The sequence below is a fragment of the Phocoena phocoena genome, chromosome 15 (genome assembly GCF_963924675.1).
Source record: "Phocoena phocoena chromosome 15, mPhoPho1.1, whole genome shotgun sequence".
NCBI lineage: Eukaryota > Metazoa > Chordata > Mammalia > Artiodactyla > Phocoenidae > Phocoena > Phocoena phocoena.
Window position 1 is genome coordinate 60821959 of NC_089233.1, and position 13665 is coordinate 60835623.

General features: G+C 39.3%; 1 protein-coding gene across 1 annotated transcript; it reads left to right on the forward strand.

Moving 5' to 3' along the window:
- The first annotated feature begins 3810 nt into the window (after nucleotides 1–3810).
- Nucleotides 3811–6804, forward strand: DEFB128 (defensin beta 128). Its single transcript, XM_065893277.1, has 2 exons — nucleotides 3811–3859; nucleotides 6569–6804. Exons 1-2 carry the CDS (start codon nucleotides 3811–3813, stop codon nucleotides 6802–6804), a joined length of 285 nt encoding a protein of 94 aa, XP_065749349.1.
- The last annotated feature ends 6861 nt before the right edge of the window (nucleotides 6805–13665 follow it).

Below are 13665 nucleotides of genomic sequence, written 5' to 3' on the forward strand. Positions count from 1 at the left end.
TCAACCTGCTGAATGAGGTGCTTACATGTTTTGCTACTATAATAGGTCATTTGTCATTTTCTTATTGATTTGTAAACATTCTTTATATATTATGGATATTAATCCTTTCATGGTATATAATGCATTTATAAATTTTATTGAACTTTGATTGCCTTTAAGTTCCATACTGGCTTGCACCTTCTCCTGCATGCATTTTGTTATAAAGTTGTTATGCATTTTATATAGTCAAATCTGTCACTCTTAACATTTTTAATAATTCTTTTCTGTCTTCAGCATTAGCTTTATTTCCTTTGAAGTCACTTATTCTTATCGTTTATTTAAGTCTTTCTCTTTTATATTTTTTATTTTCCTGAAACTATCTGGGGATATATATTTAGGCATAAAGGTAGATTAGTAAAGGCAGCTCATATGGGGTTCCTCTGCACTGGTGTATGTCTGTCTCGCCAACAGGCCTCTTTCTTGAATTGGAGCAATGAATGTAGACTTTACATGTATGAGGGTGTGTGTACTCAGGGAGTGTTGATTAGCAGGATTTATTTTAAACTGAATGGGTGAAAAGCAAGTTACCTCACTTTGCTTCATCTTACCTCTTACCCAGCTGTCAAAATAAGTTACTTTTGGAGACGAATATTTAGAAGGTTAAACGCCAAAATGTTCACAGAGAAGTGAGGTTATGAGTGGTTTCTGTTTTCTCTTTTTGTTTACCTGTATATCTAACTTTTCTAGCATGAAATGTTAATTCAACTTCCTCTCATCCCTAAGTAAAGAACAACAAAAGACTCTTGCTTGACTCTCCCAGTATTTGTAAGAGGGAATTAGTAATCTTATTTCTTGCCTGGATCAGTCTGTCCAACAGTTTGGAAAGAAAATGTCTTAAGTAGAATTCAGAGAATATTTCTAAGTAATGAAACACATTTAAAATTCATTTATAAGCAAGGTATTAAAAGCAATTTTTACTGCTATGGATCACAGTGGGAGATGCAGTAACAAATGTTGATGGGTGATTTTTTTTTAACTGATCATGACTAAAGAGCAACATTTCCATTCCAACATCTATTCCAGCCTACTAAAATGGAAAAGCTATTGCTTAGCCACAAAGGACTTTGAAAATGAGGAGACTGTGGGCATCTTGCGCCTAGCCAAGATTGCAGAAAGTCTCTGTGATATTAAAGAGTTGACATGGATGAACAGACAAGCAAACAGACTTAGGAATCTATTGAAGTAGGCAGGCGATAATACTTTCAGGAAATAGTAATGTCATCTGTGGAAATCATAAATATGAATTCTCTCAATACAGACTTTTCTCTCAATATAGCAACTCTCTGAGTTATGAGTAGGATGTAAAGAGGTGGGTGCGGGGAGGATGCCAAGCCAAGTGCATTACCAATAAATTTTGTGAACAAAATAAAATCTTTTATTTGGATGTTTTGTCTTCAATCTTCCAAAGATTGACCCAAAGGAGGCAGCTGGAGAGGTAGGTTAGCACAATGGCTAAGACCTTTACTTCAAGGTTTATGTAGACCTGTGTAGATCCTAGCTCATTCCTTACTAGCTGTGTGACATTGGACACATTACAATTCCCTAAATGGTGGTTTTACAATTTAAAAAGGAGGTATTAATTCCTACATTATAGTTTTCTTGCAAGGATAACAGCAAGAAATGCATATAAAATGCATTTGTCATCTAGTAGACACACATTAAGAGATCATGAATGGGACTTCCCTGGCAGCCCAGGGGTTAAGACTCCACACTTCCAGTGGAGGCGGTGTGGGTTTGATCCCTGGTTGGGGAATTAAGAGCCCAAATGCTGTGTGGCACGGCCAGAAAAAAAAAAAAAGTTATGGAGCTGAGAAATGAGCTGAGACCAAGTGGGATGCTGGTGGGGCTAATCTGGAGGGGCCACTGGTCAATTCTCATTCCTCATGTTGACATATCAGCAATATCTGACACTCTTTCCTCCTTGACAAACTTAATTCCCTCTGGTTACTGGTAAACATAATAAGCTATATACAATGCTTATTTCTAACCCTAATCCTAACCCTGTGTTATGATACGAGTTTAACCATCATCAACAAATATTTATATAGCCTTCACAAATTCCAAAATTCTTCCAGGTACTGCCATAAAAAGATATTTGGATAGGCCCTAATTACTATAAATTCAAGGTTCTGGTGTCCACAAATTGTAAACAAGGTCAACAGAATTCTTTAGGAAATGTCTAAATTAACTTTATTACTGTCTTTGGGTTTGTTTGTTTGTTTTTGTTTTTTTTTTGTTTGCGTTGGGTCTTCATTTCTGTGTGCGGGCTTTCTCTATTTGCAGCGAGCGGGAGCTACTCTTCATTGCGGTGTGAGGCTTCTCATTGCGGTGGCTTCTCTTGTTGTGGAGTATGGGCTCTAAGTATGCAGGCTTCAGTAGCTGCAGCACGCAGGCTCAGTAGTTGTGGCACGAGAGCCCTAGAGCGTGTGGGCTTCAGTAGTTGTGGTGCGTGGGCTCAGCTGTTGCAGCGAGCAGTCTCTAGGGTACGTGGACTTCAGTAGTTCTGGCACATGGGCTTAGTTGCTCCGTGACATGTAGGATCTTCCTGGACCAGGGATCAAACCCGTGTGCCCTGCATTGGCAGGTTGATTCTTAACCACTGCAACACCAGGGAAGCCCCTGCCTTGTGGGTATTTTATTTAGCAATAATTTTTTCAGTACTTTGAAGTCATCCTATAATTATATACTGTGAATATAGTGTGAGTTTTGTGCCATGTGTTAAGGTTTCCAAACTGAATTAGACCAGTGGCCTGCCTTTAAGGGGCTCATAGATTATTGCAAATAATTAGAACATGACATGGTGTGACCACCAACAAAAATATTTACAAGATACTGTGGTGGCACAAAGAAGAGAGTTTGCAGCTCTATTTAGTTGGGTTAGGGAAACTTTCACAGATGTGGAGATAATTGAACTTGGTTTTGAAGGAAAATTAGGAGCTCAACAGGGCCAATTAGGTAGATGGGATGGGGGGTGTAATATTTGTAAAGAGGGATTTAAATGTGCAAAGAAACATGTTATGGAAGTAAGTTGGGTAGCAGCACCCACACTAATTTGGCAGAAAAAAAAGTGGTTCCATATAAAAACCCAGGAGAGGTGAGTGGGGACCAGTTCATAATAAGTTGGACACTGTGCTAAAGAGATTTGATCTTTTGAAAGATTTTAGTTGTGGAATTGAGCTTTACTGGATGGGTAAGACTTTATGGGAAACTCTGAAATAACATCCATTTATCTAGCCAAACCTAAAAGCAATCTTTCTCTTAGAGGATTTTCTGGAAGTCTCATACATTAAAAACATGATTATTTGATGTGCTTATGTGTTTACATGGATTAGTTAATGAGTCAGTTATTCTTCCAAATGGATTACCTTTGTGAGTGAAAAGCGGTACTAGCTGGATTGGATATTGGAAAAGTAGGAATAAATTAAGACAGTCCCACACAAACCAGGACACATGGCCAACCAACCTTGACCCAAGTGGGTTGATGGCCCAGGTGGAGAAATCATTGTTCCTGCTCTCTGGGAGCTCATATCCTGAGGAAGGAGGAGTAAGTGTGATGTGATCAAATGTTCTGTGATGGTGATCTCCATATTTGGGAATGAAAGTGGGGGTGGACTTGGATTTCCTGTCCTTCCATGTGGGTTAAAATAAGAGCTCAGAACCCTGATAGCACCCAAAACTCTGTCTCATCTTGAAAGACTCTCCGTGACTGTGTGACACAGGTCACTGGACAAAGAAATTCTGCTGCCTATTTGTCTTGGGAAGTCTGTAAACATGAAGCTGTTTCTGGTTCTCATTATTCTGCTGTTTGAGGTACCCAAAGGTAATGTGTCTAAATGTACCATGAAATTCTAGGAAATATTACTAGTCACAGGAATGGGGGCAGGGCCTTCAAGATTATTGATATCTTGCTGGTATCATCAAAAGTACTCACTGTCTTCGGACCCTGACTTGAGTCTGTGTCTTAGAGGACAGCAACCAGGGAGGTAAGAAACCAGGGCTGTACTATCAGAAGTCCTCTCCAAAGACAGGAAGGAATCCATCATCTAGAATTACCTTTACAATGTTGGACATAGTTCTCACCCAGGAATCTGGCCATCTCGTTTTCCATTTTCCAAATTCATTTTCAGCCTGCACTAAAACAGTAATGTGAATAGTACAAGCTTTGGAGTCTTGTAGATGTGAGGTTAAAATATGTCCTCATCATGGTCTAGTTGTATGAAATGAGTTAATTATTCCCTCTGAAAATCAGTTTTCTCATCTGTCAGGTGAGTATAACGACTCAATTTCATAATGATTTTATTTCATGTGAGGATTACATGAGCTTACAAATGTGAAGCACCAAATTCATGGTGAGAGCTCTGTCAGTGAGAGTTCCCTTCTTCTTTGCTCTTGTAGGAAGGTAGGTTGTCTTTTTGTGGTCTTAAAAATATCTTTTTGTAAATAGATCTGCAATGAACATTGTGGTACATGACTCTTTTTGAATTATGGTTTTCTTAAGGTATATGCCCAGTACTGGGATTGCTGGGTCGTATGGTAGTTCTATTTTTAGTGTTTTAAGGAACCTCCATACTGTTCTCCATAGTGGCTGTATCAATTTACATTCTCACCAAAAATGCAAGAGGATTCCCTTTTCTCCACACCCTCTCCAGCATTTATTGTTTCTAGAGTTTTTGATGATGGCCATTCGGACTGGTGTGAGATGATATCTCATTGTAGTTTTGATTTGCATTTCTCTAATGTTCATTGCAGCTTTATTTACAATAGTCAGGACATGGAAGCAACCTAAGTGTCCATTGACAGATGAATGGATAAAGAAGATGTGGCACATATATACAATGGAATATTGCTCAGCCATAAAAATAAATGAAATTGAGTTATTTGTAGTCAGGTGGATGGACCTAGAATCTGTCATACAGAGTAAAGTAAGTCAGAAAAAGAAAAACAAATACAGTATGCTAACACATATATATGGAATCTAAAAAAAAGGTCATGAAGAATCTAGGGGCAAGATGGGAATAAAGACGCAGACCTACTAAAGAATGGACTTGAGGACATGGGGAGGGGGAAGGGTAAGCTGGGACAAAGTGAGAGAGTGGCATGGACATATATACACTACCAAAGGTAAAATAGATAGCTAGTGGGAAGCAGCCACATAGCACAGGGAGATCAGCTCGGTGCTTTGTGACCACCTAGAGGGGTGGGATAGGGAGGGTGGGAGGGAGGGAGACACAAGAGGGAAGAGATATGGAGATATATGTATATGTATAGCTGATTCACTTTGTTATAAAGCAGAAACTAACACACCATTGTAAAGCAATTATACTCCAATACAGATGTTAAAAAATATATCTTTTTAACCTTCAAAGATGCTCCTTGGTTCTGGAATTTAGAATAAGGAGAGCCTGGAGGGGTGGGATGGGGAGAGTGGTAGGGAGGGAGACGCAAGAGGGAAGACACATGGGAGCATATGTATATGTATAGCTGATTCACTTTGTTATAAAGCAGAAACTAACACACCATTGTAAAGCAATTATACCCCAATAAAGATGTTAAAAAAAAAATAGATAGCTAGTGGGAAGCAGCTGCATAGCACAGAGAGATCAGCTTGGTGCTTTGTGACCACCTAGAAGGGTGGGATAGGAAGGGTGGGAGGGAGATGCAAGAGGGAGGGTATATGGGGATATATGTATACATAGAGCTGATTCACTTCATTATACAGCAGAAACTAACACAACATTGTAAAGAAATTATACTTCAATAAAGATGTTAAAAAAAAAAAAAAGAATAAGGAGAACCATGTCTTTTTTCTTCATCTTTATTCTGTGGGCTTGTTCACATTTGCGTACAAGGGTAAAGAAAGAATTGGAAAAGCAGATTTAGGACCTCAATGCAATGCTCTGAATAGGTAACATTTTGAATGTCTGGGAAGACAGGCATACATGGAATTGAGTTTGATCCCTGGACAACATGTTTATCTGAGATCAAAAGGAGGATGGAGAGAGAGAGAGAGAAAGAGAGAGACAGAGAGACAGAGAGAGAGAGACAGAGAGAGGGAAAGAGAGAGAGAGAAGAGATGGAAGAGTCAGGTTGTGAAAAAATCATAGAGGCTGAATGAGGGAAGTTTTCAACAGCAATAAATGCTGAGACCCCTGAGGTATTGGCAAAGGGAGTTTTCTGCTGTCCATCTCAGTGAGTGTGAAACCCAATTACACTGTTAACTTTAAACGTTCTATCTGTGATGTTCTTTTAAAAGTTAATTTGGCTTTGAATTGTGCCATGGTGACAAGTTGGTACTCTCTGGGGACACTGGACTGTGGTAGGGCTGACAGGATGTTGGCTTTGGGTATTGGCTAGGAACCTGGGGTTTTGGATGTCTTAACTTGGGATGATTTTCAAGGAGGAGGCTCTGAGTTTTCTCTTAGCATAAGGTTCACTTTGGGACCACAGGATGTCATAGTTTGTGGGGAACCACATAACTTCTTCTCTGCCTCAGGAACTAATCTTGTTCATTGCTGTTTCCTGTGCATAGATGCAGCACAACACAGAAGATGCTTTAGTAGCATATCAGGTTACTGCAGGAAGAAATGCAAACTGGGAGAAACATATGAAATAGCATGTGTAAATGGAAAATTATGTTGTATTAATGAAGATGAAAAGAGACAATATCAACAAGTCATAGAGCCACCTGCACCTTCAAGGAAGCCTGATTTGGAGTTGGACTATGCTATCTTACCCACTGTCACACTTAGCACAATTTCACTATAAACCAAGCACTTGTTCCATTGGTCTCCACTCTTCTTAAACCAAAAGTGCCACCTAATCCAACAGGGAAGGGCAAAAGATTTATCTACTTCTTTTGTGAACTTGATTCTCTGCATAATAAAGTCCTATGCTAACCTGGATTTATTTGTTAATGTATTCACTCATTTTTTAACACTTCAAACATAAGTGAATATTTTTCATGTTCTAGGCATTATAGTAGCAACATGGGTGATACAGATATGAAGTGAACACGTTAGTAGAGGTGGCAGTTAGCCCCTCCATTTTCTATTTGAGGTAATGTTTCATAGCATTTCATGTTACTCTTTTTAATGAAGCTTCTTAGGTCTAAGCAGATCTGAATGTCCTGGCTTTGTGTGTGTGGGAATGAATACAGAGGGTTTGGCTAACAGCTAAGAATTCATTAGGGGAAGGCAAGACATTTGAATATTTTCACAATCGTTATTGGGGCAGGTCTAATGGGCAGTGATGACAGCTAGTGATAATTCCAGTACATCATTTGAAGCTCATTTAATGTGCATGCTTTATCTCCTTTTTTAGTAGCAATTTGAACTAAGTTGTGTCCATTTGACACAATTAGGCAAATATTACTCGTAGGATCTTTGAAATCATTTCATAGTCTGTTGGTTTCAAAAGTGTGAAATTTATAAACTTTTAGCTATTCAGATGAATAAGGTCTGGGGTTCTAATGTAAAATATGGTGACTATAGTTGACAATTCTGTATTCTATAATTGAAATTTGCTGAGAGAGTAGAACTTAAGTGTTCTCACCAAAACAAACAAACAAACAATTTGAGGCAATGGCTGTATTAATTAATTAGATGGGGGAGATTCTTTTCATAATGTATACATATATCAAATCATCACGTTACACACTTTAAATACCTTACAATTTTGTAAGTCAAGTATACCTCAATGAAGCTGAAATTAAAAAATTAAAGAAATAGTGTGAAATTTAAAGCCTTATAAATTGAGAAGGACATATTTAAAAAGCTCTTCAGGAACTAGATAAAATTTCAGTAAGTCATGACCATAACAAATGCTCTCCAAATGAACAGAACCGAAACTTTTGTGGTGACATCCATTGATGTTCCTTGCTTGAAGTATTTGTCATAAATAACTTTCATGGAGCTAACATTTACTCATCTTGGATAAAGAAATCAATGAGCCTTATCCCTCTATGTACAGCTCACCATATTGTTTCACTGAGAGGACAGAGAGACAAATATTTAGGTGGATAGGTCACTATTTTAAGAGCCTACAAGGACCTTCCTTTTAGTAGTTGTGGCTTTTGGGAATTCTGGAGAAGTATGTAGCAAACAAAGATTGGACTGGATTATAAAATTTTAGAATTTTTTGTTGATTTCACACCATGGAAGCTAATACATGGCCATATCAACCTAATTCTCATGGAAGCTAATACATGGCCATATCAACCTAATTCTCATGGAAGCTAATACATGGCCATATCAACCTAATTCTCAGAGGAGTTTTAAAAAAGGCTTTAAAAAGCCCTTTCTGTATGGCAGCACTTCACAAGCTCCTCTGCTTTTCAGTCCTCCATCACTGTGGATCATCAGAGGCATTTTTAGGGAGGGTCCATTTGGGCACTATAACATGAAGATGGGTCTTACCCATTGTCTTTATATGTGTCCTCTACTCTGCATAAGTCCTTTGATAGATTAGATACGAGAATCTATTTTGGCTTAAGGTGGTATCAGATCAACCAGTGAAGTGTCTTCTGAGTAGGGACAGTGGGGTATAATAAACAGAACAGATAATTAAGCCTTGAATTCTATTTTGACGGGATGCATCTACTTTTTGCTTTGACTTTTGCCCTATTATCCTCCTTGTATCCCTGCCATACTCATAGGAGAAGTGGGTGTGGTTTGTATTGTTAGATGCATGTTTATTTGTCTGCCCTATTTTTATATGCAAAATTCAATGAAAATCCCATGTTTTTGTTATGCTCCCTTTGGTATAGGCTGTATTATGGGTACCTTGTTTTTCTTGGATCTGTCTTATAGCATTCTCTAAAATCTTATTCACAGAACATTTTTAAATTGCCAAATGTTCTAGGTAAAGTTTTCTACTTAGTGTCAGCAATTGGAACCACCCATCTCCCTAGGAGTCTTGGACAATGCTCATGAAAGCTGTCAGAGATATTAATCATTTCCTATCCACACTCACCTCTTCTTAGAAAATTTGCTCATAGCCCTCCTCAGGGAACATGTAACCAAGCAGGACCTCATGGGGCCTTCCTGGGACAGACATCCTCTTCCATGTCTTCCACCTGCCCTTTATTTGTAGAAAAACTTTAGCCTCCTAAGCCTTCCCTGAGTTCCAAAGAGCAAGTTTAATCAGAGAATTGGGAAAATGCATAAACAAAGGAAAACGGTCAAGCAAGACAAAATAATATTTTAGCCATTAAACAAAATCAAGGACCTTTAATTCTTCCTCAAGGGCTATAGATAATATTCTGAGCCATATTCTTGAGCTGTTTTGCTGATGCTGAAATCTCCACCAGGTGGAACAGTAGTTTGCCCACAAGCATGTAGATCCCAGACTGGCTGGAACCAGAAGGTTGATGATGTTGACTCCCAGTTGCCTCACCACCAACCAATCAGAAGAATGTCCATGAAAGCTGATCAAACACCCTCCAACCCTCTCCTTCACCCAGTCTTTAGAAACCTTTCCCTGAGGGCAATCAAGGAGTTTAAACATTTTATGCATACTCCTTCCATGGCCTTTCAATAAACGTTGCATTTTCCTTCACCACAACCCCATGTCAGCAGACCCAAGGTTGGTTTGGTAACATATCTATTTCTATGGGCCCTGTCAAGAAAGTAGATACTCCTGTTATCTTGGCTATATGTAGCTGAATTATGGTATGTCACTAAATTAAAATATAGTCAATGACTTTGAAGTAGTAAAATAAAAATTTAACAAAATATCTGTATTCTTTAGTGAAGAATAGTGGCATGGTAAGCCTTACCATGCTGGGAAAGAATAAAAAAGAGCACATTTCAAGTAACACAGTTGATGACTTGCACAAACACACATCACATTCCCCAGAGTTTGCGTGTGGCCTATCTTTATTTTTTAAGTCTTTATTTTAAAAGAGTGCAGTGAATAACTGGACATCATCAAAATTGAAAACTTCTGTGCTTCAAAGGACACCATGAAGAAAGCAAAAAGACAATCTACAGAAAGGGAGAAAATTTTTTGCAAATCATATATCTGATAAGGGACTTGCATCTAGAATATATAAAGAACTACTGTAACTCAATAATAAAAGACAAATAACCCAATTTAAAAATGAACCGAAAATGGCCCCCATCTTTCTCACACTTGTTAGCCAGCAGTGACTCTGGGAAGTCCACATATTGCCACACGTTACTGTTAGTGATCACGTGCCTGGTATGGCTCTGGAAGACAGGGACCTTAAAGAGCCACAATGGCTAAACATGGTGATAATGAAAAACTGGCTGCTCTGGAGGCCAAAATCTGTGATCAAATTGAGTATTGCTCTGGTGATTTCAATTCACCAGGAGACAAAATTTTAAAGGAACAGATTAAATGTGGATGAAAAGGGCTTCCCTGGTGGCACAGTGGTTGAGAGTCCGCCTGCTGATGCAGGGGACACGGGTTCGTGCCCCGGTCCAGGAGGATGCCACGTGCCGCGGAGCAGCTGGGCCCGTGAACCATGGCTGCTGAGCCTGCGCGTCCGGAGCCTGTGCTCTGCAATGGTAGAGGCCACAACAGTGAGAGGCCCGCGTACCGCAAAAAAACAGAACAAAACAAAAAAAACTTGGATGAAAGCTGGGTACCTTTAGAGATAATGATATAATTCAACACATTGAACCATCTAACAACAGACTTTCATGTAATAGTAGAAGAGTTGAGCAAATGAAAAAATGTGCAACATAACTAGCCATCAGATAATTACATATCAAAACCAAATTGAAAAATGGGCAGAAGACCTAAATAGACATTTCTCCAAAGAAGATACACAGATTGCCAACAAACACATGAAAGAATGCTCAACATCATTAATCATTAGAGAAATACAAATCAAAACTACAATGAGATATCATCTCACACCAGTCAGAATAGCCATCATCAAAAAATCTACAAACAATAAATGCTGGAGAGGGTGTGGAGAAAAGGGAACCCTCTCGCACTGTTGGTGAGAATGTAAATTGATACTATGGAGAACAATATGGAGGTTCCTTAAAAATCTAAAAATAGAACTACCATCTACCACTACCAGAACTACTACTACCCAGCAATCCCACTACTGGGCATATACCCTGAGAAAACCATAATTCAAAAAGAGTCATGTACCAAACTGTTCATTGCAGCTCTATTTACAATAGTCAGGATATGGAAGCAACCTAGGTGTCCATCAACAGATGAATGGATAAAGAAGATATGGCACATATATACAATGGAATATTACTCAGCCATAAAAAGAAACGAAATTGAGTTATTTGTAGTGAGGTGGGTGGACTTAGAGACTGTCATACAGAGTGAAATAAGTCAGAAAGAGAAAAACAAATACAGTATGGGGCTTCCCTGGTGGCGCAGTGGTTGAGAGTCCGCCTGCTGATGCAAGGGACACGGGTTCGTGACCCAGTCCGGGAAGATCCCACATGCCGCGGAGTGGCTAGGCCCGTGAGCCATGGCCACTGAGCCTGTGTGTCCGGAGCCTGTGCTCCGCAACGGGAGAGGGCACAACAGTGAGAGGCCCGCGTACCGCAAACAAAAAACAAAATAAACAAATACAGTATGCTAACACATATATATGGAATCTAAAAAAACAAACAAACAAAAAAATGGTCAGAAGAACCTAGGGGCAAGACGGGAATAAAGATGCAGACCTAATAGAGAATGGACTTGAGGATACGGGGAGGGGAGCTGGGACAAAGCGAGAGAGTGGCATGGACATATATACACTACCAAACGTCAAATAGATAGCTAGTGGGAAGCAGCCGCATAGCACAGGGAGATCAGCTTGGTGCTTTGTGACCACCTAGAGGGGTGGGAGAGGGAGGGTTGGAGGGAGGGAGATGGAAGAGGGAAGTGATATGGAGACATATGTATATGTATAACTGATTCACTTTGTTATGAAGCAGAAACTAACACACCATTGTAAAGCAATTATACTCCAATAAAGATGTTAAAGAAAAAACCACATTGATACAGCACTTCACACTCACTAAGATCACTATAATCAGAAAGGCAAATAATAACAAGTTTTGTCGTGGATGTGGAGAACCTGGAACCCTCATACCCTGCTAATGGGAATGTAAAATGGTGCAGCCATGTTGGAAAACAGTCTAGCAATTCCTCAACTGTTAAGCATAGATTTACTATATGATCTGAGTGTTTCACTCTTAGTTATACATCCAAAAGAAAGGAAAACATATGTCCACACAAAAGCTTGTACATAAATGTTCATCGCATCACTATTCATAATAGCCTGGTCACATGCCTGTACCCTAGGAGCAACTTTGGAAGGTACAGACTCATTCCTACTACCAAGATAAAACAATGTGGGAAAAGTGTTGAGAAGTCTGACAGATGTCCACTACACCAGCTTTGAAATAAGAATTCAGGAGCAGAGAACCTCTTCCTTTAATATTGCTGGAGCTAAAGTAGATTTTCAGGGACAGATTCAGTCTAATTGGCCTGTTCTTAGAGATGCTACTAAGGTGGGAGCTGCCTAATTAGGGAATATGGGCTAAGATGTTCAGGCTTGGGAAAAAAATGAAAAGTGAAACTACAGACTTATCTTTTAAACATCTTTGGACTTGACCTTGTAGGAAACAGAGGAAACTTGAAAGGTCTGAAATAGATAAAAGCATAAAGTTTCATTATATAAATGTAGCTCAGAGAATAGTGTAGGGGACAGATGAGAGAAAGACTTCTGGAGGCAAACAGAACAGGAAGGAGCTGCAATCAGCTGGTAAGATATGATGCATGCCTGTTTGCAGGCAATGTTAGAAAATATATGGAGGTAAGGCTAGATTTTTAAAATAATTAGAAGATAGACTCAACCAAATTAGTTGATTACTTGGAAACAGAGAATGGGAAAGAGAGGATTTAAGCATTCCTCTTAGGTTTCTATCTTGGGTCACTGGGTAAATGCTTGTATATTTCAGGAACTAGGAGATTCTGATAGAGCTTCCAGTGTGTTAGTTAGTTCAGTGCTTGTCATCCTTATAGTTTCCTTGTAGCTGTAATGGTTCTACTCATAGCCTTCCCTCTGGAAGGCAGCATTAGGCTATACCTTGCACAGGGATGGGCGTCTGACTCAATGCAGTTCATCCAAGGGCTGCCAGGTGTAGAATGTATTATTCAGCAGAGACCATCAAGGGGGTTCTTTCTGAAATTCTGACTAGGAATTTGGGCAAACTGGTAGTTGAGAGCAGTGAGGGGAACACAGCATTAACAGTGATGAAGAGAAATGCTTTGGGACAAAATTGAGGACAGCCTCTACTAAAATTTATATCAGGACTAAATAAGACCACAAATGGGTTATGCATCTGGAGTACAACACACACTTTGGTCCCATAGAAACTCACTTTTATTGCATTGTTTGACCAGCATTCATTCATGACGTGGTGGACTTGTTCTGATCCACACATTAAGATAATGCATGAAACTCTGTTTCCTGCTACAGGTGCATTGTGAAGACACACTGCACTACAACCTATAGTGCTCACTTATTGATAAAAAATGGAGACACTTCTTTTAGGTCACAGTCCAAAGAAAAAAATCTGCATTTCTCAGGGCATTGACTCAGCTTCAGAGAGCCAATTCATGTCCAATCACACCGTA